Raw genomic sequence first — 25,181 nt, 5'->3', positions numbered from 1 at the left:
TCGATGTTGCCCCGGCCATGCCATGCCACAGGCCAGGGGGCATCGGCCACTGACGGCATCTCATCAGCATCTTCAATCCACCCTTCCCATCACCGTCACCGTCTGTCCTGTGTCTGACTAGGTAGTGTAGGTACCTATGCTACCGCTGTCAGACTAGACCAATCTCTATTCGCTTTGTTGGTCGACCGCCGGGTGACAAGTTTAGAAACATCTCCATTCACAATCCCGTCCATCATCCTGATCCATCCATACACTAAGTCTACCCATACATAACCTTGTGTTTGAAGTTGGCCCAAGCTTCCATCACCCCCCTAACTTGACCACACCGACGGCAATCCATTGAGGTCCAGGTTGAGTGCACATCATTTGGGAACGTTGAAGGTTTTTGTCGTTCATTCTCTCACAGCTCTGCATTGCCCTCTCCCGAATCCACCTTGCTGCTTGTGACAACATATAACGTCAAGTACCATCACCATCACCACTACCACCTACATCTCAATCTTTCAACATGTCGAGTTTCAAGGATTGGGCCCTGCAATACGTGCTCTCGGACGACGAGACTGCTCAGAGTGAGATTGCCAAAAAGGCGGCCAAGGGTAGGTCATGAGACTCTCACCTCGGCGAAGCACAGGGGCTGATCTGTTATGGCCAGAAATCGAGAACACAAGAGCCAGCAGTGCGTCGGTGGGAAGTTGGGCTGCCTCAATCCAGCCATGGATAACCATCACCAAACAAGACGATGATCAGTCAGACGACGACGATGACGACAGCGGTACCGGTGACATAATAGCACGGGCCAAGGCTCTGGGCTTCCTGGCCGATACTCTCGAAGCGTTGGACAAGAGCCTACTTCGACCTGAACAAGTCATCCGTCTCGTTGGTTTCTTTGGTGCCATGTTCTCCTACGACCACAAAGCAGGCATTACTGCCTCGGCCAAGGCACTGCGCCAGCTTCACGCCATGAAGGGATTCAAGCCTGCAGTCGGTGTCAAGATGATCGAGGACGTCTGCAAGCTCAAGGAAGATTTCAAACTACAAACGGCAGCCACCAGATTCGAAATTTACGAGCTATTCCTCAGTCTCATCCAAGACCAGTCAGTGAACAATGAACTGCAAGACAAATACGGCACATCTAGCGGTTTCATCGTCGAGATCCTTCAGCTTTGCCAGAACGAGAGAGACCCGCGGAATCTTATGCTATGGTTTAAATTGCTTCCCATCTTCCTCACTGAGTATTCGACATCCGACGAGGTAACCGAGGAGATCTTCAAGGCTTTCTCAGCATACTTCCCCATCACACTGAGGAACTCGGCTAGCCCGATCGGCATCACTGCGGACGACCTTAAGAACGCCGTAAGGGCGTGTTTTGCGTCTCATTATAAAGTAGCCAAGCTTGCATTTCCATTCCTCATTGGAAAGCTCGACCAGGGTGATGCGGTAACAGTTTCGGTTAAGCTTGACATCCTCAAAACGATCAAGGCCTGTATCGAACAGTACGACAACCCACAAACCAGCATTGTCCCGCACATCAACAAGATCTGGAACTCCCTCAAGTACGAAGTACGAAACGGGGAGGTCAAGGAGACTATCGATGCTACCCTGGACGTATTGCGAGCAATTGCGAATAGGCTTGACGGCACGTCAACACAAAAATTCGATGTATCCTTGCTCAAGAACTACATCGATACTGTAGTCGACGACTGCCGTGATGACTTGGCGAACCCGACATACACAAAGCAGGCTGGACTTCTCTTGATGACTGTCATCACTACTAATATCCGTGCATATACCCTTGAAAGTGCGGCCTTTGTTGACATCATCAGGAAAAACCTCCGTCTACCAAAATCTCCGTCTCATACAAAGGACCTGCTCCTTCTTTTGAACTCCACCCTCAAGTCTCGGGCGGATCTTTTCAAGAACAGAAAACAAGGTCATCCCGAGGACGAGGAGGCTTTTAAGACGGAGCCTAGTGATCATCTGGTAGCTCTCTATCACGATGTCTACCTACCAATCTGGACTGGAAAGTCGGAAGAGACTACACCAGAGGTTCTCAAACAAGTCGTCCAAGGTCTCGCGTCGCTCGCCACTCAGCAGACTCTTCGACCCGATGGACAAATCTCTTTGCTGGTCTCTCGTTCAGTTTGCTCTGAGATCTGCTCTTTGTTGACACACACATTAACCAAGGGTTTGGCGCTTAGCCAGAACGATAACTCTACCGACGCTGCGGTGGAGGATGAAGCGGTGCTGGCTCTGCAGGCAGTTGTTGCAACTTACACGGACGGGTATGCAGAGCTCGTTGAAAGAGCAAAGGCCGAGATCGAGAAGCGCGACTGGACGAGCCCTACAAAGTACACTTTAAATGCTCTCCGAGACATCCTATCTCGACTCGCCTTTATTGGGTGCTCGCGTATCCCCCTTAATGTTGCCCTTGATGGTGAATCTCCCAAGACCTTCAAGCCCCTTCAGCATTTCCTCAAACTTGCAACAACCCTGCACGATCTCTTCCCCTTGTCTCCACTCCCTACCTCGGAAAAGGAGTCGTTGGCGAACTCCTATATTATTTCTGCGCTACATGGCGGTATCCTTCACTTCCGCGACGCTTGTTTCGAGAAGTTCGAGCCAAAGGTGTTGGAAGCGTATTCAGGCAGTGACAGGAACTGGCTCGAGGAATTCAAAGGTCTATCGAAGGACTGGCTGCACCAGCTGCAACGAGAGGATGGCTCGTCCGAGGTGGTAATTGAGGAGGATGACCCCGAGGTCTACCGCGAGTTTCTCAGGATCTGTTTGTTCATCGTCAGACATCTTTACAGAGAGGCTGCTTACGGAAAGCAAGCTCCTTGGAGCGAGCGAGTGTTTGCCCAAGCGGCCAACCTGGCAGCACTCGTGGTGCGTAGTCTCGACGAGAACCTGCAAAAGTCCTGCAACTTGGCCCAAAATGCCTTCAACTTCTTCTCCCCCGAGAACCTCTCACCGTCTGGGCCGAGCTCGATTGCGCCTTTCAGGAAGTTGCTCATCCTCGGAATTCTTCAAGGGCTCCGTCCCGCAGCAATGGCCGAACTGGTACGTAGCATCGTGATGCCCTTCTTCCTGTCAACCTTTGCACTGACATCCCTTCTAGTACGCACCACAGGGTATCGCCGAGACCTTCATATGCGACACGTCGAGAATGGCTACCGTTCTGCTGGCAGTCGGCGAAATCCGCGGTACCATCTGCGCCGTTCTAGCCAACAAGTACAAGGGCGGCCAGTCAACCTTCGACCCTGAGTCCGAAACCATGAAGCGTGTCCTCAACTTCTGGGGCGAGCAAATCAAGACCGCCACAACAACCGATGACACCGACCCAGCCATCTTCGAAGTCTACAACACCGTAGCCATGCACACTCTCGCCGGCGCCTGTGCCCGCCAGGACAAGAACGTCCTGGCCCTGGTCCCCATCCTGCACGAGGCCATTGCCAGCCCTGGCCCCAACGGCGCCATCGTCGCCCGCACCATCGGCGGTCTCGTCAAGACCAACGAGCTTTTGAGTCCCGAAAACCACGCAGTCGTCAAGCGCTTCTACAAGCAGTGGGCCTACACGCACTTCGCCAAACCCCTCTACGACCTGGCCCTACCCACAGGCGACGAAGACACCGCCTTCGCCGCGGGCCGCTACACCACTGCCATCCTCTCGCTCGTCAGCAACTGTCCCTTTGAAGTCTACCAAGAAGACCTCAGCCACTTGGTCCGACTGCTCATCACTGCCCTCAACAACTCCTCCGTTTCCGGGGACATCACCCAACCGCAGGTGGCCACTTCTCTTGAAGTCCTCGTCGAAATCCTCGCAAACGAGCCCGAGGCGCTCAAGGGACATCTGAAGGCGATCATCACTGCGGGGATGAAGACGTACGAAGAGGCGGCCAAGAACACGAGTAAGGGGAACGTGGCGAGAGCTCTGGCGGCCGTGAGGAAGTTAACGCTGCAGCTTTTGGGGGCGATCCCGAAGAAGTTTGAGGAGAGGCATCTGTTGGCATATGCGCTGCCGATGCAGAGAATGCTGGCCACGGCTAGTGGAGATAAGAGCAGAGAGGCGAGGAAGGTGGCGTTGCTTGCTAGGGAGAACTGGGCCAAGGTGGTGTAGAATGAGGGAGGTCAGAGGTTGAGAGATGCTTAGGGATCAGGACATATGGATGATCGACTGGGTAGGCAGGGGTAAAGGAATATGATGCATTCATAGATATATGGGCCGTCAAGGCATGCATAGTGGTTAGAGCCTGGGGCGGATTGGGATCAACGGAGTTTTTTTTATTCCTCAAGTTATGCCCTGATACTCTTCGAAGGTGACAAGGTGACAGAGTGACGATGTATGGATTCTCAAAACGAGGCATAGTGGTGATCATATGGAAAATGGTTCTATTCTTTCATCGAGACAGCTCTCCGCTGAGCGTATGGGTACCGAAGCAAGCAGACTCGCGCCCAATTAACAAGTTTTGACTGCTTCTCGAAGGCCGTCTAGTCCAGTCATTAGTCCGACTTCAGCCTGGAAACAAAACAAGAACACGACATACAATCGCTATGAAGTAAAGATACCATGCTATCAGACTATTCGCGGACGACGCAACCGATATAACGAAGGTGAAAGCAACGCTGGCCAAAATTTGGCGACCACTCTTTCCCTTTCTTGCCTAAGTACAACCATGCGCCACGTCAAAATGGTACGGTTGAAAGCGACAGTATCTCTATTTCCTTCTCTTCTTCCCAGCATCCTGATTCGCACTAGACCCCGTCGTCGCCGCCGTAGTAGTCGAGCTCTCCCCCAAGCCACTAGCAATAGCATCCAGAATCTCCGCCGTATAGCCTGGCGTTTCCGCAAACTGTTCCCGTATGACATTCTGTTCAGAAGAAGGAGCAGCAGCAACAACAGCCCTCTTGGGATCCAACTTCCCCACCAACGGAATTCTCTGCGCCAAGACCGTCTGGAACGGCGCAGCGACAAACCGTCCACTAGCATCGAACCACTCGCTGAACTTCCTCTCCAGTTCAATCTTCTCCTTCTTTCCCGTTTTAACGTCTTCCACATCCACCCTCAACTTATACAACGGCGCCTCCCCCTTTTGCTGGGGCTTCTTGCTATCGCTAATCAATCTGACCCGCGTCTTGCCGTCCTTGGTCGAGCCGACGTAGATGGTTCCCCGCTCGACGAACATGATCCAGTACGTCAGGGCGCCATTGAGTAAAGTGTAGAGGATCACGGCGATCAAAGTGTATTGCTTGGTGGATTCGAAGCCGAACTTGTAGTCCCACGCGAAACACGCGGCGGAGAGGAGGAAGGCCGAGAAGCCTAGGGCGAGACGGGTGTCGAGTAAAGTGTGGGATTGCACGAGGCCGAGACTGTTGAGGTAGTTGACGAGGGCGTCGTCGGTTGTTGCTCGGAGATCTGCGAACACGAGTGTTAGTTACCATAGTACGTGCATGGATAGATCGCAATGGTTCGTGTAAGTGCTTACCGGCTACGTTGTAGACCGTGATCTTTTCTGTTGACGCCATCTTGCTTCAATGATCTAGGGACGGACTGTCCCTATGGATGTTGTCAGAGGTCTACTAGTAGTTGAATGATATGATGCTGGCGATGTGCGAGAAAAGTGGTTGAAATGGGAGGAAAGCTGAAAGTCAATGAAAGCTCCCACAACGTGAAGCCAAAGAGGTGCTTGACCGGGACATTGATTGCAGGCAGGGAAAGGCCACCTTGGTGGAATGGTCCTGTTGCGCCGGCAGGCACGATAAGCGATGATAAAGCGGCATTCTGGTCAGTGCACAAGCTCCGAGAAGATAGGTACGTACCTACCTACCTACCTACGTGCCTCTTAAAGAAGACACGGGCGCTGGGAGCTGATGCAATGATTGACAGGGTTCAGTAGCGCCCCGTCCCGCCCGCGGTCAACAGCGACTTGGACGTTGGATGTTGAGACAACGACGACATCCGATCTCACAGCAGCCTTCCGTGTGATATCAACAAACTTGTCTGCCAACGGTTTTCAACAGATATCGCGACAATGGCCCAAGTTCCGGTCCAAACGATCCATAGGGATCCCCAGTTATTGTGAGCGCCTCCCAAATGCGCTGCTAAGCCACGAAAGACAAGTTAGGAAGTCCAATTGCTGACTGCTAGGTGTTGATAGCTACTGGATCCTCTTCCCCATCACGATTGTCATGGTACGAACCGACCGATCCTGAATATGGCCTTGAGGTTTTCCAATGAAACACGAGTTCATCATCTAACACTTCATTCGACAACGTAGATCCTGACGGGTGTACTCCGACACTATGCGAGTGTGTTGATGCAATCCGCCCCCAAGAAGCTCGATCAGAAGGCCATCCGCGAACAGCGCTCCCTTCTCCATGGAATCAACTTGCGCGGAAACTTCCACGCCCTCTCCAAGAAGTCGTTCGCCACACGCCGCGATGCCCTCGTCACAGCCTTCGAGTCGGGCGCCTACCTCAAGGACCCTGAGCGCGCCGGACAGGGCCAGCCCAACCCACTGAGCGATCCAAGCTCAATGGAGGGCATGATGGGCATGATGAAGAACCAGATGGCCATGATTATCCCCAACACGCTGATTATGAGCTGGATTAATGCGTTCTTCAGTGGTTACGTTATCAGTATGTGGTTTGATCGGGTCTTCTCCGTGGTAGGAGCGTTATGGTGGCTAACGAGGTGTTAGTGAAACTGCCTTTCCCTTTGACTATCAAGTTCAAGAGCATGCTTCAGGCAGGTGTCATGACCAAGGATATGGATCCCAGATGGATGTCCAGCATCAGCTGGTACTTCCTCTGTATCTTCGGTCTTCAATCCGTCTTTAACTTCTTGCTCGGCAGCGATAATGGTAAGTGTTGTTAACTCTTTGATTACTTTGAGTTCCAGTATTGATGGTTTGTGACAGCTGCAAGCCAAATGGCTCAGCAGATGGGAGGGATGGGCGCGGCACCCCAAATGTTCGGCCCCGGCGTCGATCCCGATAAGCAGTTCAAGGCCGAGGCCGAGAACCTCGCGGTTATCGAGCATTACTCGGTCCTCGACAATGTTGAGGAGCGTCTTCTTGAGGGCATTACGGTATAAACTGAACAAACGGCCTAACCTGAGATGCCTCGAAACCAGACCACGAAAATTCTACACGCCGTGATCAGTTTAGGGTGAAGAAATATAATTGGATAACAACATAAAACGCCCCTCCCAATGCTTGGTCTAGGCCTTGATTCTCTCGCCTACGTGACGGAGTGGGCCATTCTACTCCCACCACAGACAGCATCCCAGTCCTCCTTCCTTCATGGAACCCGTGATCTTATATGGCGGTAGGAGCTGGTTTGCAGTCTGGTCGACTTCCACCGGGCCTGTTGGTGTTTGGTCGTGCCACTCCTCGCCGATAACTCGGAAACGGACCATCTCGTTGTTGTCAAAGTACAGCTCCTGGCCTTCTTCCTTCCATACCCAGACCTTCTCGGTTGTGTCGCTGAGGATGAGATGTTAGCATGTCCCGGAAAGACGCCATGGGAAATGAGCTGGTACTCACAACTCTGAGTTGTCCGGCAGCTCCGCGGCGGGAACAAAGATATCATTAAAGAAGTCCATGCCAACTGCAGGAGAACAGACGTGTTAGGCTCAAGACAGTGAACTAAAAATGACAGAGACGGGGATTGAAGGATGGAACTGACGGTATATGCCTTCCTCGGTCTGGTGGGTGATGCGTGCGAGAATGACTTCGTGCTTGAATGGCCTGAAGACCACCATCTCGAACTCAACTGCATAACATGTCAGTGATGACAGGAGAGCACTAGGATACGAATTTCATCATACCGTTCACGTTGACTAAACCACTGCCATGACCTATCTGACCTTCTGATGTCCAAGTGACATCCCACAAGCAGACGAAAAGGCCGACTTTCTGTACCACCTGTAGGCCAAGACAGCGATTAGATGGGTGATTCCGTGGGCCTGTTCAAAGATGTTGTTGCCCACCTTGTTTGCATATTTGGCGTTGATGTTGTCTTCAATCGCGACAAAACTCTCTTTGCTGAAGTCCTCGGGTGCAATCTGCACCAAGTCGGCGATTTTCGTCTATCTGATATTAGACTCCATTCGATTATGAACTGCAAACGCACTGGAAAGATGAAAGTTTACGAACAGTAATGAACATTGTAGCGTGAGAAGGGTCCTTGTGCCGTACAGCTGAGCTCTTCCTTCTCAAGTTGGGGTTTGCACCAGACTAAACGTATGGATGGTGGTATGGATTGTTACTGGACACACTCTCAGCTGGATGTAGTGAGTGGTGTGGTGACCGTTTTGGGCGAAATGTGACGACCGTATGTAAGTGGTTGTGTGAGAGGAGACCGAATCGAATGCTCACAAGAAAATACACATCGGTCCGGACATGGATCGATATGTAGTGTTGTTGAATGTTAATGCATGCAAAAAGTTTTGACGGGGGGCGGAAATTCTGCGGTCTTTGACGATATCAGATAATGATTATTTTGGCGGTCATTGATTGTGAAATCCGTCAAATTTCATGCAACGATGAAGATGAATGTCCCGACCAACATTCGAGAGGGTATGATCAGGGCTATGTAAAAGTCCCCTCAGTCGTCTCTTTCAACTTCCTTCAATATCACCACGCAGTTTTACTGGATCGCGCACCTGCCTGCCTGCTGCCCTTGGTGTAATCAAGACTGAAGGTGAAAGTTGAAAGCCCCACCATCGGGCACTGGACGGGAGCGTACCTCTAGGTACCTCTACCTAGGTAGGTACCTAGAGGTAGATTTGCACTTGGGACTCGAGGTCTGCCTGCCGTGCTGCAGTTTGCGCGCCTGCAATCCGGTCGAGCTCCAGTGCTGGAGCCTGCCCGAAAGTCCGCTGAACACCACTGCAATAACGCGGGCAGCAGCGCACCTGCCAACTCCCGGACCCTCGACCCTGCCCTGAGAAAACAGAGATTCGAATTCTGCCGCCTCCACCCCTGCGTAGATCGTCTGACCGCCTTTGGCTTGGGAACCTTAAGTGTGGACCCACCAACGCGCATCTCCTTCCACACCACGTCTCTCTCCTTCACCCTTCAACCTCCATTGCACAACTTCACCCCTCCATCCATCTCCAAACCTTCTTTTCGAGATAGATTGCGTTCAACCTCTACTTCGTACTTCTCGACCCCGGCACTCACTTGTGACCGTGGTCGCCAACCCAGCCTCAACCGTGAGTATTCTCCTTGCCTCGTGTGTTACGAACAGGCAAGTGCCCGTAGCTTCTGGTCGAAGTCGACCCTTGATCTTGTTCCCCGCGTCGTCGGATTCTCACCACGCTATCAGAGCGAGTTAACTCGCCGGTGGCCATAACGTTCATTGTACGGCGAGGCACGGTCGTCGGACTGAATTCCACTTCGTTCCAACCACATTCCTTAGCAACGTCCGCCGTTCATTCGTTCTAACAAATTCTAGTCCACATTGGGGAAGCAAAGCCCAAGTTGCAATCGGTTGAGGTGTAACATCTCGCCAACACTGCTGCTTGACGCCCAGTTGAATCCTACCAACCCTCATTGGGTGAAGGATACTCAAATCCTGATCATCGGCACCGTCTGCTGTCCAAGGGCATTTAACACTGCCAGTGAAAGCTTGTCATCTTGCCCGTGTCAAAAGGGATCAGTTGCTGCCGTCACATACCATTTGACGATCAGGACTGCCACACCCAAGTCGCAGAGGCATCTTTGCATTTGCTTCCTTCTCGGCATCTCCGACAGGACTCGAACGGCTTCAGATCCATCACGTGTTGCCTAGCTTGCAGCCTTGGGATTCAAGAAGCCCACACCGACCATTACAAGCCCAGGGTGCCAAACGACACTCCAACCGATTGACCATCGACGCGGCGTCTGAACTGTCTTGAGGCCATACCTGCCATCCCTCCTTCATCCTGCTTAATTCAAATTCTTCCGAGTACACTCCAAACGTCCAACTTGCAGGGACGTAACGGCAGCTCAATACTAGTGAGCAGCAACTACCCTGTTACGCAGGGAAAATCACAAGTGTCAAACACCAGGTGGCAAGATCAAGGTTCATCTAAATCCGTCTTCCTCCGTGCCATAGCTCGAAAGTGAACACACAGACCATGGCTTACAACTACGGACCGCCTCCCCCGCCTCCGGGACCGGCACCACCCAACAACCCGCCCGCTGGCTACCCCGCCACCTATGGCCAGTCGCCTTATCAACAGCAGCAGCCCCAGCCGGCTGCTCCTCAGCGCGGCACGTATGCTGGACGAGGCCGTGGTGGCTCAGATCGTGGCGGTTACCACTCTTCTCATTCTTACGGGTATGGCCAGCAACCTTCTGCATACGGACAACAGGCGCCCCCGGCAAGCCCGTATCCTTCACATCAGCCCCAGCCCCAGCCGGGTGCCTACCCTCCGCCACAACAGCAGTGGCATTCAGAGCAGCATAGCCAGCATACCCCGCAACAGCCTCCTGCCCCTCCCCCTCCTCAAGGTTACGCGCCCAGCTACGGCACACAGTCCCATTACCCCCAGGCTCAGCAACCATACGGCCAGCCCGCATACTCACCCGCGCCACAAACTCCTTACGGCCCGGCGTATGCTCCCCCCGCACCGCAGGCTAGTCCGCCTCCCCAGCCATGGGCCAGTCACCATCAGTCGCACCCTCAGACCCCTTACAACACCAGCAGCCGAGGTGGAAGAGGCTCCCATAGTGATCGTTCTGGACCCAAGGGCCAGATGATGGGACCTCCTATCAGAATGGGATTTGATGGCGCACCTGCGCAACCGCCCGCTCCGGCTCCGTATCCGCCGCAGTCATATGGTGCACCTCACGGGGCGCCTTATGCTCCTGCGCCATACCAACCCTATCCGCCTCCCACCACCTACATGCCACCGGCACATCCCGTCTATGATGGTGCTCCCGCCGCAAGCACGCCCCGCCATGGACGTGGTGGTCACAACAACGGCCATCCTCGCCATCGTCCCCAGTTTGGTGGTGATAAGGTCCGCGGCCGGAATGGTCATGCTGGCGGCCACAACAGCCGCGGCGGGAAGGCTTTTAGTCCCCCCGCTCACCATCAGAAGCACGACCACTCTGGTGGAAAGAAGAAAAAGCGTAAGACCAACACTCTAGGTCTTACTCCGGGCGATGAGTCCGACGAGGACGATGAGAACGAAGAGGAACGTCTCAATGAGATGATTGGTGCTGATGCTCCCAAGTAAGTGTGTCCCGCTGTTACTGTCTCATACGAATAGCATTAACTCTTGATACAGTCCCATCACGAATGAAGAACTTGCTGCTTGGATCGCTGAGCGTCGGGCCAACTTCCCATCAAAGGCCAAAATTGAAGCCAAGAAAGCTGCTGTCAAGGCACAGACTGCTGAGGCAAAGGCCGCCGACGAGAAGGCCTCTCTCCTTATGAGGCAAGAACAAAAGGCGGAGAAGCTCCGCAAACAGTTAGAAAAAGTCGAGTCCAGCATCAAGCGGAAGCGCGAACAGCAGGATGAAGGCGACGAGATGCGCCAGTCAGAACCCTCATCTCCCTCAACCATCTCAAAGTCTGACGACGAGAAGCCAGAAGTCTTGTCTACTCGTCCGGAAGAAAACGCTGTCCCCCCTGTGGCCAGGAAGGCTGATCAGTCGAAGCACTGCAAGTACTATTCGACTGGAGGAAACTGCGGTAAGCGGGGCAAGTGCCGTTTCGTCCATGATCCAAATGAGCGTGAGAAGGCTCTGAGAGAGCGCGAACTTAACGGAGGAAAGATGACCCTCCAGCAGCGTTTGCTCTTGAATGACAAGGAGCAGGAAGATTTGTCAATCATCCAGGCCTTGAAATACCTTCAAGACAAGGGTGCATACAAAAGAAAGAGCGCATCGAATCAATCTTCAAGTGGCGGTGCGACGTCAAACACCCAGCCTCAGACTACAGGCCCTGCATCGCTCCCGCCGAACCCGTTGAAGAGGGAAGCTGGAAGTGGTCTCCCAAACATTCCTCCCCAACCCGAAGCCTCCAACGCAAACGCGTCGGCGTCCAAGTATCCGGGATGGAATCTCAGCGGTTTCGGCAATACGGGCGTGCGACCTAACGACAAATGAGGTTCCTCTTGTCATTCGTCGGAACCAAGCGAGTCCGAAAAAGAACCGGCAGAGTGTGTCAAGAGAAAAGAGAACAAAGGGATCAGTCTTTCATTTCATATTTCACTAAACAACATTACGTCCTTTTTCAACAGCCATCTCCAAGTCGGCCTTGGCTGTAGGTCCCCGATCTGTTTTTGTTTCATTATTCACCCCACCTCGGACACCGAGAGCAGCGGAGGAGCTATTCATGGAAGACGATCTGGGCTTGTGCCCTCAAGAGCGACATTCTCTGAAGACAGAGTATCCCATACTTCAAAAAACAGGCAATAGTGGCTCTCAAAGGTCGCAAGCATGTAGGCGCATAGTTCGCCGCCCATGATTTTTTTTAACCTTCACCAAGCTGGGCAGAGTCGTTATGAAAGTCAACGAGAAGGAGGACCACAAACCAAGACACCACTTGAACATTCACTAGGCCACTTAGGAGCGTTCATAAGCAATCATCTCATTAGCGTCCATGCCTACATGCGGACTGGAGGAAGTTGTTGTCATTACTGGCACTTCTAGCTGAAGCCTAAGACGGACAATCTATGACAGAAAAGAAAAACAAGAAATCACATAAACCAAAAAGAGGACAACGAGTGCGAGTGCTTTCAAGTCGGTATATACCGCGGCGGTTTTTCGTCAAGGGTTATATGCCTCTCCCCAATGTTGGTTCAGGGAATAAAAGTCGCAAGGATGGCGGGCTTTGATGTCCAGAGACGAAAGTAGGGCGGATAAAGTTCGTCAGGGTCAGTTTAGCAAGGACAGATGGGGGTACGATCGCGTTTTGTCGTCGACCTTTCCGCATGAAGTCTATTTGCATGCTGGCTGGGAATTCATCGCAAGGCTTGCGTTCGGCCAGCGATTGGTCGGACCTTGGAAGTAAAAGCGCCTATATCACTCGTAGCCCATTTCATTGCTTTCATCAGTACAAACAGGAAAAGAGAAATTTGATCACGTTAGATTTGATACATTAATATATGAGCGCGGCTTGTCCCGATTTGAAAGGTCGTTTTCGTGCTCGTAATGAAGCATGTGTACATTAGAGGTAAGATAGCGATCTTCAATGCTTGGACTACGTCGCTTCAAGTTGATTGACGTGTTATCGTATCTCCAAAACATGCAAGTATGAACTCTTTTTCTACATGATGCCCTTTAATGAGACTAAAATATAACTCCAGCCATGATGCAAACCACAACCAGGCTCCCATCACAACTCATCCTTCTTGTTACTGGAAGCATTCTTCCTCTGCTCCTTCAACTTATTCCACAACTCCCAGCTCCAATGCCCCTCTCCTCCCTTTCCTTCCTTCTTGTACCTATCCGCAAGCTGCTTGGCGTGCCAATCCCAACAGTCAGCCTGACCCTCCTCCTTCTCCCCATCACCACGGCTGGCAGCACGGCTAGCACACTCCTTATCACTAGCCTGCACGTCCCCAGTAGCACCAGGCCACTCGCCCAAAACGGCTCCCATGTCTGCGTCTAAAAAGTTGTCGAGGATCAAGTGGCCGGCTTGACGACGGAGGTTTTCCCATTCCTCGGCGGCGCCCTGACCCTGAGACTGGGATGCGTCGGAAAGAAGGACCTGGAGGAGGTGGTCCATACCGCCAGCAGCGAGAAAAGATTGTCGAATTAAAGGGGATTTCAAAAGGCCGGAGATGGCGGAGATGCGGGCTTTGGTTAGGGAGGGAGGGATTGAGGGAATGGGTTCCGAGTCGGACGGGGAGCCGGACGAGGGGAGAGATGGCAGAAGGCGGAAGGCGGAGATTTGAAGGGGTTCAAGTTCCGAGCCAGAGTCCTTGGAGGATTTGGACTTGGTGCAGTGGTCTTGTTGAAGCGTGGGCCAGTGCTTGGTGATTTCCGCCAGAGCTTTGGGGTTGTTTTGCACGGTAGATGAAATGATTGAAGCTGCTAGGCGGGACCGGGTGAGGTCTTTTTCTGAGGGTCCTCCTGTCTCTGTTGTCTCTGGTGAAGAAGAGGACGTGGAACCAGATGAAGGGGAGGTGGAGGATGATGATGATGAAGAAGAAGAGATGATGGATGGCGAGTTAGCCAGACAGAATAGCTCGCGGACGGTATCATAGTCCTCGGCGATCTTAAGCCCGTAGTAAATATCGTGGGAAATCTCCTCAAGCATATCGAGTGCTTGGTCGATGTCCAGACCCTTCTTGAGGATGGCTAGGGACTTGTAGAAGGCTGAGCTTTCATCTTGGGCCTCGGCGGTTTCCATATTGGGCTCCTTGATCTTGCCGTGTGGGTCGTAGGCGGGGGCATTTTTGGGCGGTTTGAGGGGCTGCCCCTGACTTTGCTGTTTTTCTGATCCCGAGGAATCTTCTGGGTCGACGATCACAATGGAGTTGTCGACTGGGAGACCCTCAAGGGACGGGTCGACAGCTTCGTCGGGGACATTAATCTTGGCTTCTTTTTGGCCGGTGTAGATGTTCAGACGAACGTGAAGACCCGTGGGAAGATCTTGGTCTGGGTGGACAATCTGGAACTCGTGTGTGGGTTGGAAGATTTTGGGGTAACAGTCTGCTGGGTCGGAGGTGTGGCAGATGAGTTCCACTTCGTCTGATGTTGCTGATGATGAGGGTGAGGATGGCTTCTCGCCGGCTGGTGGTGATGCTGACGCTGAAGCTGAGACGCCGGCTAAGGCGACCCCTAGGAGTGCTAAGACACTCAGTGGGAGAGAGTGTAGTTTTCGCTTCGACATTTTGTTTAGATGTGTGTTGTTTGGGTTGTCCAAAGTGAGTGACGAATGTTGGTGTTTTTGAGCCTCTTACAAGCCTAGCGTTAGCGGAAGGCGAAAGTAAGAGCTGTGATACGAGGTTGAAGATGTACCTGTAGAACTATGGTACTGTAGGGTTTAACAACCTACAAGAAAGTTGATGCTGAGACTGAAGATGGAAACAAGACCATTCGCCTTTCAATGGTATAGATTTTGTAGTGAAATATATAACGAAATACAAAACACAATTAGAAGAAAAAAGGACAGTTTGTCTGATTATCGAGTGGATGTTAGTCGATTTTTGCCTCCCGTCTTTGAACACCTTGTCTGATTCCATCGACTTCAGCGTTCGGAAGGCTTCTGTGATGAGACAGGGCTTGGCATCGTATAAGCTCCTCTTTTCAACGCAGGGCCCTCCTGGCCATTTCGACCGTTAAGGCTTGGTCACGTGCAGATAATAGGCTGCGTACCTAGCCAAGCTACCTCTACCTCTACAGTACCGGCGCTCATCACATTGTCAACTCGAACGACGATCTTGGTTTGCAGCTTGCGCGCCTGGTCTCTGCAAAGCCCGGAAGGCTCTCACTCTCTACAACCGGCGTTTACTCTGTTTGCGCAATCGCTTCGCTCTCCCGAGACCGCTTCCAGGTCAACTTCTTATCGATCTCCCCGCAGAAAGAGGATCCCGGCGTCACTCCGCCAGGAGGAGAGAAAGGGTCCACTATTCCCGTCGACGCACGACTCGCGCTCCGCACTTGTCAATTACACGATATAAGTCGACGACAGCCATGTCCTCCTTTAGACTTGGAGTCTCTAGGGTCGCCCGCCAGGTTCGGGCCCCTTGTGTGCGCAACACGAGGCGATATGCCTCCGACAGCCACGCTCCTGCCGACCACACCCACAGCGCTGCCGGTCATGGGGAGCACCACCACGCCAATGCCGCAGATGCCAACGAGGAGCTTGGAGTACGTTCATGAATACAGTGTGGGGAACAGGGCCATCTTGCCGTGATAGCTTGCATACCATCGTTATATCAACTTGGAGGCTAACCTGGTAGTGACAGACTGCCTTCTATGTGATATTCGGCGCCATCCCCGCATTCGGTGCTCTTTATTACTTCTCTCGGCCGGGCAAGGACGGACAGCCGAACAGTATCACGAAGTGGTTGCAGAAGTGGGAGGAGCACCAAGAGGCTTTGGCGGACAAGAACGCTCTGGTGACAGCGGCACTCGAGCAGGCTGCTCACGACAAGCATCTTTTCTATTACGTCGACCAACTGAGAAGCGGACACTACGAAATGAAATATCCCGAGTACGTTATCAATCCCAATGTCTTACTACGAAGCTTCAAAGTGGACGGGGAAGTTTTGCGATCCCGGATATGCTTTCCTCCTCTGCCATATCCAACTTCGCGCAACACTACCATCCCAATGGCATTCCGCCCATTTTCACGCATCGACAGGTCACAGCTGCTGTTACACGAGCTGGAGAGCTCTCGAAGCTTGTGGTCCGAGCTTAGGCAACTAGATGTTGTTCTTTTGGCATTGGACGCCATCAATTGCTTCGTGTGTCTGACAGCTTGCCATTGGCATCGTGCTTCCCATCCTTGCTTCTCTGCTTCACATAACACAAGATGCCATTGGTGCGACCTAAAAGCTGACCACGTGACAGGGTTTTCCAGCACGGTAGCGCGCGCAATGTCCCGGCCGGTACCTATATCCCCTTGGACAAGGTTGTCGAGGTTTACAGGAAGCAGCACCTTGACGAAGAGGAGCGCAAGGCGAAGAAGCTGGCGGCGGCCAACTAGACAAGTGTCGTGCAGTAATTGCATACTTCCTCTTCTTATATCTAAGTTAGACGTTAGACTGCTCCTCCTTCCCATCTTATTGAGACGGGAGCCGTCGGTTCGTAGCAACATCAGAAAGTTACCTTCCTCATACGTGTACCTGGACTATCGACCCACCAAACCCACCAACGTCAATTGCCGAAATCATCACGGGTTTGTTACTTTTCCCCCCTTCCGTACTTTACTTTTCCCATGCAACCCCCGGCCTGCTATTTCTCTTCGTCTTAAGCTCTTTGAGTCGTTGCGCGGCGATTAGGCATGCGCACCACCGTCCCACTGGTTATCCCAGCCAGTGCTCAAAGCTGACACCAGGATGGCGAATACTCATCGATCAAAGGAACAAACAAGGACCTCCGATGAAGACGAAGGATTCGATGCCGCGAAGCAGGCGAAGGCATGTTGAGTATTCTAATTGTTCATCATATGTTTGGCCTGCAAGCTTCAACCATGTCTATCATCGTGTAGTGTCTTGCAAAGGTCGTTGTAGTCGTCCCCTCCATCATCATCATCATCAGCTTCGACTATTGGCTTTTTCTCATCATCTTTTTCTATTATTATTATTACTATTATTATTTTTTCTCTGCTTCTCTTTTCAGACACCTTGCTGATATGTCGTCCACTTAGCTGCCAGCCAGATTCCTACGTAACGCGCCCAAGGATGCTCCGGCTGTACGCATCGGCCTGGTGGGCGCCGGCGTAGGTTATGGCCTCTTCGCCGCCCGCGACTTTACTAAGGACGAATTCATTTTCCACGAGGCGCCTCTCATGACGGCCCTCTTCAACGAGAAGTTCTCGGCCGACGTCTCCCTGATGCACAGCCAACACCAGGCTTACAAGGCCGCCCTAGCCGACGGCGGCCAAGACATCGTCACGCTCGCCTTCCCTATACTCGCCGCCCGCAACGGTATCCCGCCTGCCCCCTGGGAAGACGCTGAGCCCATCTTCTCTGCCGAGTCTATCGAGCCCGACGTGACCAGTTCAAGGAAGAAATTCTTTGGCAGGAACCTCGTGCACGGCCGGTTTGCCGGCTCGATCATCACGCGGGAAGAGTACGAGACGTACGTGGCTGGCGTGAGCGAGATGCTCATCGCCAACCCGACGGAGGAAGACCGACAAAAGGCGTGTCACGATTTCTTCAAACATTATGCCTTCCAGGTTAAACGGACCACCGCTATCCCAACCGCGACCGACATCCCTCATCTGCCCTCACCATTATCACCCCCGGTCTCACCAACAATAATAACCACCAACACTCTATCGCCCATTACATCATCCTCAACAGCCTCCGCATCAATATCCACAAGCACACCCCCAACACCAACCACAAACTCGGACGCCTGCATCTACCTCCTTGGCTCCCTCATCAACCACTGCTGCACTTCGCCCTCCTCCTCCTCCTCCTCGGCTTACGTGGCGCGCAAGCGTACCGAGCGCGGCCCAAACTGCGAGTGGCGCATTGGTGCCTCGGGGCTGGCCCACTTTGTGAAACCAAAACACATTTGCGTGCAGGCTAGGAGGGATATCAAAGAAGGCGAGCAGCTGACGTGGGACTATGGGAAAAAGGAAAAAGGGTTCGTGTGTGAATGTGCGACGTGTAGGGATACCTTTATGGGGTATTGTTGCGGCGTGCTGTGAGGGACGGTGCGTTCGGTCGCTTGAGGGAGTTGAGGAGGAGGTTGAGGACGTGATGGTGACTGTTGAGTAGTGCAGGATGGGTGAGGCTAGGCAAGGCCATAGCAGAGGGCTGGTAGGATGATTAACAGATGAGGACCTGTATGCTCGATGACGTTGGTATGCTGGGAAACGGCCTAGTCAGCGAGGGTAGGTTAGAGTTCCGTAACGGGGATATGTGTGTTTATGATTTATATTCAAATCTTGATACTAAGAAAGGATCAATCTGCGAAGTGATGAATAAGGCAGGCTAGATACGATAATCCAAGGGAGTTCTGTTTTATTGTTCTCCTCATTCAGCAAAGCTCAATCAAGGAAACCGCGGACAAGAGCTATGTGTGTGATCACCTAGAACGTTGCACTCATCATTACTCGTTTGTACTATCTCGTCAAAACTAAGATAGTCCCTGGCACATTTGTCCATGCCATGACCAAATGAGCAAACCCGCGTCCGTTTTCGCCGAACCCATGATTTGAGACAAAATGCAAGTACCACCCATTTCCCAGAGCATTTACTTGAGAGGAATGAAACGAGAAGAGTGGGTAGCACCGATACCGGGGCGACCGTGCTTGACGGGCTTGCTGTAACCGTAGTTAGCACACACGTCTCCCTGATTATTCGACAGGGGCAGGGGATAACGTACTAGGAGATAGAGAACTCAGCGAGGTAGTGGCCAACCATCTCAGGCTTGATCTCAACCTGGTTGAACTCCTTGCCGGAGTAGATACCGATGACGCTGCCAATCATCTCGGGGACAACGATCATGTCACGGAGGTGGGTCTTGACGAGGTCGGGCTTCTCGTTGGGCTTAGCCTCCTGCTTAGCCTTGCGGAGCTTCTTGATCAAGCCCATGGGCTTGCGCTTGAGGCCACGGTTGATCCTGCGACGGGCACGGGCGTGGACGACATCGCGGAGCTCATCGGAGCCAAGGTCGAGGAGACTGCACGTAAGAGGTTGCTGTCAGCACATGTGCTTTCATGTGTCATGGCGCATCGCGAGCGCAGCATATGTTCCCTTCTGATTTGAGCAAGCCGACCGAGCCATCCAAAACTGCCCAATCCCCCAGTAATTGTTGATGTCGAGTGAGTGCCGCTTTCCCCTTTTCTCTCTTATCGGTAATGGAATGACGTCGCATGTCTGGCTCGAAATATATCGTGATATTCCCGGTCGGTTTGGTTTGGTCGTCTAGCTGGCTGGCCGGCTTGCTCTCTTCGGAATTTGGAATCTCAAAATGGCGAACAAGCGGGAGAACCTACGCATCGAGATCGATACCCCTGTAAGAGAACTTGCGGAAGGTTCTCTTCTTCTTGAGCTCAGCGGCCTCCTCGGCGTTCTACAGCGTAAAAGGTCAGTCTTCCGTTCTGCCCATTTTCCTCATTCTCATTCTGAGGGTGTGCAATTTTGTGTGCGTGTGTGTGGTCGTTGTCGTCGGGAGGGGACCAATTCGATTATGGCCGCCGTCCGCTGGGAAGTACACGATGATATGTGTTTGGCATCATCGTTATCATAAAATGAAGGGCACGTACGTATTCGTCAGCCATCTTTGCGGTAGGTGGTTGGTGATCACGATTTCGCTGTTCGTCGGGGTATCGAAGAGCGAAAATCTGACTGTCGCGATGATGGGAGTGGATTTAGGATTCCGGCCCTCACAGCAAGCAAAACCTCTAGCCAGTGGCGGCGGGTGGGCGGTGCACGTCTGTCCGTAGGACCCACCGGGGAAAATTCGTAGGGCTCTGTGCCCTCAACAGCCCCGCCCCAGCGCGCTTGAGCTGTGTTGTGGCTGAGGCCATGGATGTGGCTGGACAACCAAGGTTTTTGCTGTGAATCCGGCATGAGCCAACCTGTGGCGCACCAGGTTCTTGATAGTCACTGGCCATCACGGTACTTGCTTTAGTACACACCCGATCACCATACGTAACGCGGTCTTCGTCGCGACTGGACGGATGAAGCATCATCACCTCATTCATTCCCGCTGTGTCATCCCGGTACGAAGCCAACCACCGGATGACTACATTCTGTCATTTCCCAAATTTCCTCGCTATTTTTGGTCAAAAGTCCGAGCACCAAGTTTATTCACAGCATTGGCCTGACACATATTTAAGCATCAAGCATGCCAGCAGTTCGCCGGTCACGCATTGCCTCTCGTCATCTTTTCACAATTGGTGTTTTTGGAGGCAGGCAACTATGTACCAAGGTCACATTGTGCTTCTTATCTTATCTACCACCCTAGTCTGGACATCCGCAGGACCTGAATTCCCCTCTACATATCCTTTCTCATCCTCAGCCGCTCCTCTTCAGATGTTGTGGAACACTGACAGACTGGACAAGGCCTGCCCCGAGTTCGAGAACATACTGTTACTCGCACACGATGAGCCCAAGTTGGCATTGTGAATCCAAGCGGGTTCCCAATAGAACAGTCCCTTGCCCTTGGGCACAGAAGCTACCACGTTTGCCACGGCCTTGATCCACTGCGACTGGCCGGCGGCGTTGAAGGGGATGTTCTTGGCGTCTGACGGAAACGCATATGCCGGGTTTGGGCATGAGCTTGGCCAGTCGGTCTCAGCAACGACGAGCTCTTTGCCCCATCTGTTCGCCATGTTTGTCAAGCTTGACTTCAAGGACGACAGAGTCGCCGAGGGCGTGTAAAAGGGATAGAACGAGACCCCCATCATGTCAAAGTCGGAAGACACCAAAGGCCCTTGCTTCAACACATTTGTATACCACCAGTTCTGGGTGTCCCAGTTCCTGTGGTGGTTGGCCAGATGTTAGCTCTATACAGGATCCGGTTTTAAACAGCAAGGGGACCTACCATCCGTTGTCAAGATGGATCATGATTTTGGGCTTGGGGTTCAGCCTCGAGTCTCTAATACCGGCAGACGCTGAGTGCAGCAAGCGCGCGATGTTATACCACGAAGAAGTGCCTCCCGTCGGCCAAAGCAGACCGCCGGTGATCTCATTGCCGATGGAAATAATGGCCGGTTGCACACCATTATCATGGAACTGGTTCGACGCATCGAAGGTGTAGTTGTATAGCTTCCAGGCCAGGTCGTCAATGGCGGTCGGCCATCCGGAGGGAATCGCTTGGTGCGCGGGGTCGGCCCAAGTGTCGCTGAAGTGGAAGTCGATATAAACACCCAGCCCAGCGTTCTTCGCCCTCTTGGCCAGGTTGATGTTATAGGCCAGGTTGTATGTGCCCCCAGAGGGATTTACCCACACCCGTTGGCGGACCGTGTTGACACCGCTGTCTCGGAAAATGTGCTCAATGGACTGAGCAGCACCGTTCACGTTCTTGTAAGAGACGCCGGCCTTCTCTTCCACAGGTACAGACGACCAGTCAACTCCTTTGTAGGTCAGGGCAGCAGTCGCTGAGCCTGCAAGGCTGAGGACGGCCGACAATGCTGAAAGAAGCATGGCGAATATTCAACGGGGGAAAACCTGTGGTCCTGTCGAGGATAACACCATGACTGTTAACGCTGGAGCGGACATGCCAGGCTTTAAAAGGACTGTCGCCGTCAAGCGCCGATAACACTGCCATACTCCTTAAACCGTTCACCGCTGCCTGATTGATGGAATTTAGGTGGCATCGCGAATGGGGGTATTGGGGCGGGACATCGGTCCTTTTAATGTTTCGTTTGATTCTTCAGGACATCAATTTCCCGGAAGGAGTTCATCATATTTCCTAATACGGCTTGAAACAGCCGAAACATCACTGCTGCTACCCCGCAAAATGCTTAACGAGCTCTTGGGTCGATCCACCCCAAAACTACAGTACATATGTACATATGCATAGCCGATTCCCGAGAGATATTTTCAGTTTCATGTTTCTCATTGCTGGCTCCTTTACCCGGTCACAGAACAACATCCTGATTGGAGGAATCGGGAACGTGATGGGCTCTATTGAGTATTTGTGGCCAAGTCTTCGGTCACTACACCAGGACGCGGCCTTGTATGTTCCGGGCTGAAGCCAATCGTCACAAGGCTTGCAAAAGTAACGACCGATATCAATCCATAGGTGCAGGCAAATTCTCCTATGGATATGTATTTTCATAGGTCTCACTGGGGACAATGTGATGAAATCTCAAAGCAGCTGCCTTGAAGAACAAACAGAAAGAAAAGGTTATCTCCAATAAGCCTTAGCAAGGAATAGTGCTGATACAAAGCTCGGTAGTCGTCGAGTCGTCCTGGGCCAGAAAGTGAGGCAAAGTCAGTGGCTCAAATGATTGTCTCGGCTTTCGTGGGATCAGCCTTCGAAACCAAGAGATCCGGGAACAGATCCTGAGCCGACCTCTCATCAACTCTCCACACCAACTTTTCGCCCGATTGTGCTCTATCCCTAAGGATTCTGAGGGCATTCGTAGCACGCTCAAGCAATGTGGCGCCTTCAACGATCCTCTGCTTGTTCGGCTTGACCACACCCTGCTCCAACAAAGTCGGGACGATGTCCGGTTGGGCATGATTCTTCATGAACTCGTTCTAACACTCAGATTAGCTGAATTCTTCCAGGATGTCGCTGACGGCTCTTTCATTGAGAGACTCACTTGGGTGTATAAAAACGTTCTCACTCCCTTCAGAACAACGCCCTCCTTCCATTCTCCCGTCAAAAGCTTGGTGACATCCATCGCATACTCTGGCGACTCATCCTCAGTAGCATGTTTGACGATGACAGGCAACATAATCGCCACTTTCGTTCCCTTCTCGGCCAGCCTAGTCAACGGCCTCAGCGAACCTTCCAATGACCCGATACAATCGAGCACCAAGGGGATTGTCGCATCATTTGATGACGACGACGCAGTCGCCACATGCTCCCGAATCAAATCCGTCACGTCCTTCTCTCCATAATCAAAACACACTCCAGCGCCCAAGGTCAGCAGCTCCTGGTGATGTTTCTTGCTCGCAACAGCAATCACATTGCGGTAGCCCCAATTCTTCAACACCTGCAAGGCGTATTGGCCGACACTACTCCCCGCGCCCCAGACCAGAATCCACTGCTTCTTTTGATCTTTATCCTCGTTATTCTCCTCCTTTGCGTTAGAGTCATGAGAAAGAGGCCACCGCATCTCCAACCCCAAATCCTGAGTCAACGTATGCAAAACCGTTACCAAATTCGTCGGCACCGTCACAGCCTCTTGCATGGTAATGTTCTCGGGTAGTTTACTCATCAGGTAAGTCGCTGTCGTGATGAATGTCTGGAATCCGCGCTCGCGCGGCTCCTGCCAGGCCATGCCGAACACCTGGTCGCCGACACGCAACTTGTGATGAGCGGCAGGGGTGTTGGCGTCGGCGGGACCGAGGGCGAGGACGGTACCCCCGAAGCTGGAGCCGGCGACGTACGGGAGATCAATGAGAAGGCCGCCGTCGGCCTGGTGCAGGTCGAGAGGCGTTGATGAGGTCCATTCTACGTGGACAAGGGCTTCGCCGGGCCCGGGGGGGTCGGTTGGGCGCTGGACGATGGAGAGCGGGGCACGGGGGGCCGTGACGACTACAGCTGGATGGGTGGGTGGGATGCCGGATGGGAGGGGGGTGGTAGTGGCTGCCATGGTGTTTGCTGGGTTTGGGTCCAAGCCGGAGTGTATGCTTTGCTGTTGGGAGCCGAACAATGGTTGGACAACAAACAGGATGGCTGAGAACAAAAGGATTGTCAGGAGCTGATAACTTATGTTTCTTCACCTAGTGTTAAGTCTCCCCTTTTGTGGGGGATTTTGGGATTGCGTGATCATGGTGTTCACGATTCAGAAGAGTATACAATCTCTAAGCGCATCTCCATATGTCGCTGGTTGTTTGGTGGAGACTTGCTTAGAAATCTAGGAAGCTGAGAGAAGCCATAAGCAACAATCACGACGACGTAGGTATGTCGAATGGTCGTTGCTCTCTCTCTTTACTTGGACCTCTATCCATGTCCATGGTTCAACCCCTCATCGGTTTTTACCGGCTGTAAGCGCTTGTTAACAGCACGGTTCTTTTTTTTGCGTTTCGAGGGACGAGCCAGGACGGAACGGAGTCTTTCGTCTGTCAAAAGGAAGTATAAGATAGTTACGAGATCTTATGTCGAAAGTCTTGTGCTGGATAGAATGATTCATGATGTTCACGCGCAATGCAGTTGCGTTGCTTTCAGAACCGGTGCGTATGCAAGGAACTTCCATGGCATTTCCGAATATTGATTGGTCTGATTGATTGATTAGTAACGCATGTTTCCTGGATTGGTGATTAGTAAAAGAGGAGGAAAAAACTCCAAACATTCTAAACGGCTGGTTTCATGTTGCAGTGTTGATCAGATAGCACACAAACAAGCCTTAGCAGGGTGAAGATTTGTTGCGTTTCTGATCGTGGATTGGCAATGGTTGGTTTTTGCGATATTTTACTTCGCCCAGGAGGTTCAATGCTGTCTTCCGAGAAGTCCAATTGCAAAAAAGGCGGCGTGATGTGGCTGCCTCTTGATGGCCTACTGAGGAGGAATGGAAGCTTGGGACAGAACACATGAAGACCCTTTCTTCGTTGCCCGCTCCAGCCAAGCGCTCCAGCTTTGACATGAGAAAATATTGGATGTGCTGAGACAAGTCGAGGCTATGCAAATGCTTCAACTTAGGTATCACGGTTGATAGTCTGAAGATCGAACTAAGGAGTTGAAAGTCCTGCCCAACGAAGTGAAACAAGGGTCTGGAAAAGATAGTCGAGATGTTCGGAGCTTTTTGTTCTGAAAATAAACCATGCCCAGGCTGACAATCCCGGGCAGTCTAACGTTAGTACTTGCCCCTGCAGCCGGAACGGTAGTGTGCATGATCGGCACGCGGGGAACATGCCCTTGGATTTCGGC

At 52.4% G+C, this 25,181-nt stretch overlaps 11 protein-coding genes and 1 non-coding gene across 14 annotated transcripts; 6 read left to right on the top strand and 6 right to left on the bottom strand.

The window, feature by feature from the left end:
• The first annotated feature begins 19 nt into the window (after positions 1-19).
• NCU00964 (hypothetical protein) lies at positions 20-4,371 on the top strand. Its single transcript, XM_960064.3, has 3 exons — positions 20-596; positions 653-3,060; positions 3,119-4,371. The coding sequence occupies exons 1-3, from the start codon at positions 509-511 to the stop codon at positions 4,115-4,117; spliced, it is 3,495 nt and encodes a 1,164-aa protein (XP_965157.3). The 5' UTR covers positions 20-508; the 3' UTR covers positions 4,118-4,371.
• NCU00965 (hypothetical protein) lies at positions 4,368-5,693 on the bottom strand. Its single transcript, XM_960065.3, has 2 exons — positions 5,484-5,693; positions 4,368-5,413 (listed from the first exon to the last, which is right to left on the bottom strand). Exons 1-2 carry the CDS (start codon positions 5,521-5,523, stop codon positions 4,716-4,718), a joined length of 738 nt encoding a protein of 245 aa, XP_965158.1. The 5' UTR covers positions 5,524-5,693; the 3' UTR covers positions 4,368-4,715.
• Positions 5,694-5,825: 132 nt separating this feature from the next.
• On the top strand, positions 5,826-7,950 carry NCU00966 (DUF850 domain-containing protein). The gene is made up of 5 exons (XM_960066.2): positions 5,826-6,076; positions 6,156-6,189; positions 6,276-6,636; positions 6,699-6,860; positions 6,918-7,950. The coding sequence occupies exons 1-5, from the start codon at positions 6,030-6,032 to the stop codon at positions 7,091-7,093; spliced, it is 780 nt and encodes a 259-aa protein (XP_965159.1). The 5' UTR covers positions 5,826-6,029; the 3' UTR covers positions 7,094-7,950.
• On the bottom strand, positions 7,122-8,678 carry NCU11197 (DNA-directed RNA polymerase III polypeptide). The gene is made up of 6 exons (XM_001728429.2): positions 8,157-8,678; positions 7,991-8,089; positions 7,829-7,925; positions 7,687-7,773; positions 7,545-7,608; positions 7,122-7,484 (listed from the first exon to the last, which is right to left on the bottom strand). The coding sequence occupies exons 1-6, from the start codon at positions 8,166-8,168 to the stop codon at positions 7,262-7,264; spliced, it is 582 nt and encodes a 193-aa protein (XP_001728481.2). The 5' UTR covers positions 8,169-8,678; the 3' UTR covers positions 7,122-7,261.
• A 393-nt stretch (positions 8,679-9,071) lies between these two features.
• NCU00967 (hypothetical protein) lies at positions 9,072-13,198 on the top strand. The gene is made up of 3 exons (XM_960067.2): positions 9,072-9,217; positions 9,460-11,226; positions 11,282-13,198. The coding sequence occupies exons 2-3, from the start codon at positions 10,124-10,126 to the stop codon at positions 12,102-12,104; spliced, it is 1,926 nt and encodes a 641-aa protein (XP_965160.1). The 5' UTR covers positions 9,072-9,217; positions 9,460-10,123; the 3' UTR covers positions 12,105-13,198.
• On the top strand, positions 9,102-10,078 carry NCU14028. The gene is made up of 2 exons (XR_897777.1): positions 9,102-9,217; positions 9,460-10,078. It is a non-coding gene; the product is annotated as a ncrg78 (non-coding RNA).
• Positions 12,782-15,164, bottom strand: NCU00968 (SIL1). Of its 3 annotated transcripts, none has more exons than XM_011394570.1 (2): positions 14,967-15,164; positions 12,782-14,903 (listed from the first exon to the last, which is right to left on the bottom strand). In XM_011394570.1, exon 2 carries the CDS (start codon positions 14,836-14,838, stop codon positions 13,336-13,338), a length of 1,503 nt encoding a protein of 500 aa, XP_011392872.1. In that variant the 5' UTR covers positions 14,839-14,903; positions 14,967-15,164; the 3' UTR covers positions 12,782-13,335. The 3 variants fall into 3 exon arrangements, with proteins under 3 accessions (XP_011392872.1, XP_011392873.1, XP_011392871.1); XM_011394571.1 differs by having other exon boundaries at positions 15,004-15,050; XM_011394569.1 differs by having other exon boundaries at positions 12,782-15,050.
• A 223-nt stretch (positions 15,165-15,387) lies between these two features.
• On the top strand, positions 15,388-16,789 carry nuo17.8 (NADH:ubiquinone oxidoreductase 17.8). The gene is made up of 3 exons (XM_960069.3): positions 15,388-15,818; positions 15,917-16,164; positions 16,524-16,789. Exons 1-3 carry the CDS (start codon positions 15,642-15,644, stop codon positions 16,657-16,659), a joined length of 561 nt encoding a protein of 186 aa, XP_965162.1. The 5' UTR covers positions 15,388-15,641; the 3' UTR covers positions 16,660-16,789.
• Positions 16,790-17,145: 356 nt separating this feature from the next.
• On the top strand, positions 17,146-18,333 carry NCU00970 (hypothetical protein; the record flags this gene model as incomplete). Its single annotated transcript, XM_960070.2, has 2 exons — positions 17,146-17,159; positions 17,334-18,333. The coding sequence occupies 2 exons, from the start codon at positions 17,146-17,148 to the stop codon at positions 18,331-18,333; spliced, it is 1,014 nt and encodes a 337-aa protein (XP_965163.2).
• On the bottom strand, positions 17,404-20,097 carry NCU00971 (40S ribosomal protein S15). The gene is made up of 4 exons (XM_960071.3): positions 19,897-20,097; positions 19,627-19,703; positions 19,014-19,310; positions 17,404-18,951 (listed from the first exon to the last, which is right to left on the bottom strand). Exons 1-4 carry the CDS (start codon positions 19,909-19,911, stop codon positions 18,882-18,884), a joined length of 459 nt encoding a protein of 152 aa, XP_965164.1. The 5' UTR covers positions 19,912-20,097; the 3' UTR covers positions 17,404-18,881.
• Positions 20,098-20,554: 457 nt separating this feature from the next.
• Positions 20,555-21,965, bottom strand: NCU00972 (arabinogalactan endo-1,4-beta-galactosidase). Its single transcript, XM_960072.3, has 2 exons — positions 21,180-21,965; positions 20,555-21,115 (listed from the first exon to the last, which is right to left on the bottom strand). Exons 1-2 carry the CDS (start codon positions 21,779-21,781, stop codon positions 20,665-20,667), a joined length of 1,053 nt encoding a protein of 350 aa, XP_965165.3. The 5' UTR covers positions 21,782-21,965; the 3' UTR covers positions 20,555-20,664.
• Positions 21,966-22,397: 432 nt separating this feature from the next.
• Positions 22,398-23,916, bottom strand: NCU00973 (hypothetical protein). The gene is made up of 2 exons (XM_960073.2): positions 22,909-23,916; positions 22,398-22,843 (listed from the first exon to the last, which is right to left on the bottom strand). The coding sequence occupies exons 1-2, from the start codon at positions 23,905-23,907 to the stop codon at positions 22,583-22,585; spliced, it is 1,260 nt and encodes a 419-aa protein (XP_965166.2). The 5' UTR covers positions 23,908-23,916; the 3' UTR covers positions 22,398-22,582.
• Positions 23,917-25,181: the final 1,265 nt, after the last annotated feature.

The sequence above is a fragment of the Neurospora crassa genome, linkage group I (assembly GCF_000182925.2).
Source record: "Neurospora crassa OR74A linkage group I, whole genome shotgun sequence".
Lineage (NCBI taxonomy): Eukaryota > Fungi > Ascomycota > Sordariomycetes > Sordariales > Sordariaceae > Neurospora > Neurospora crassa.
This window is presented reverse-complemented; position numbering and strand designations above follow the sequence as displayed.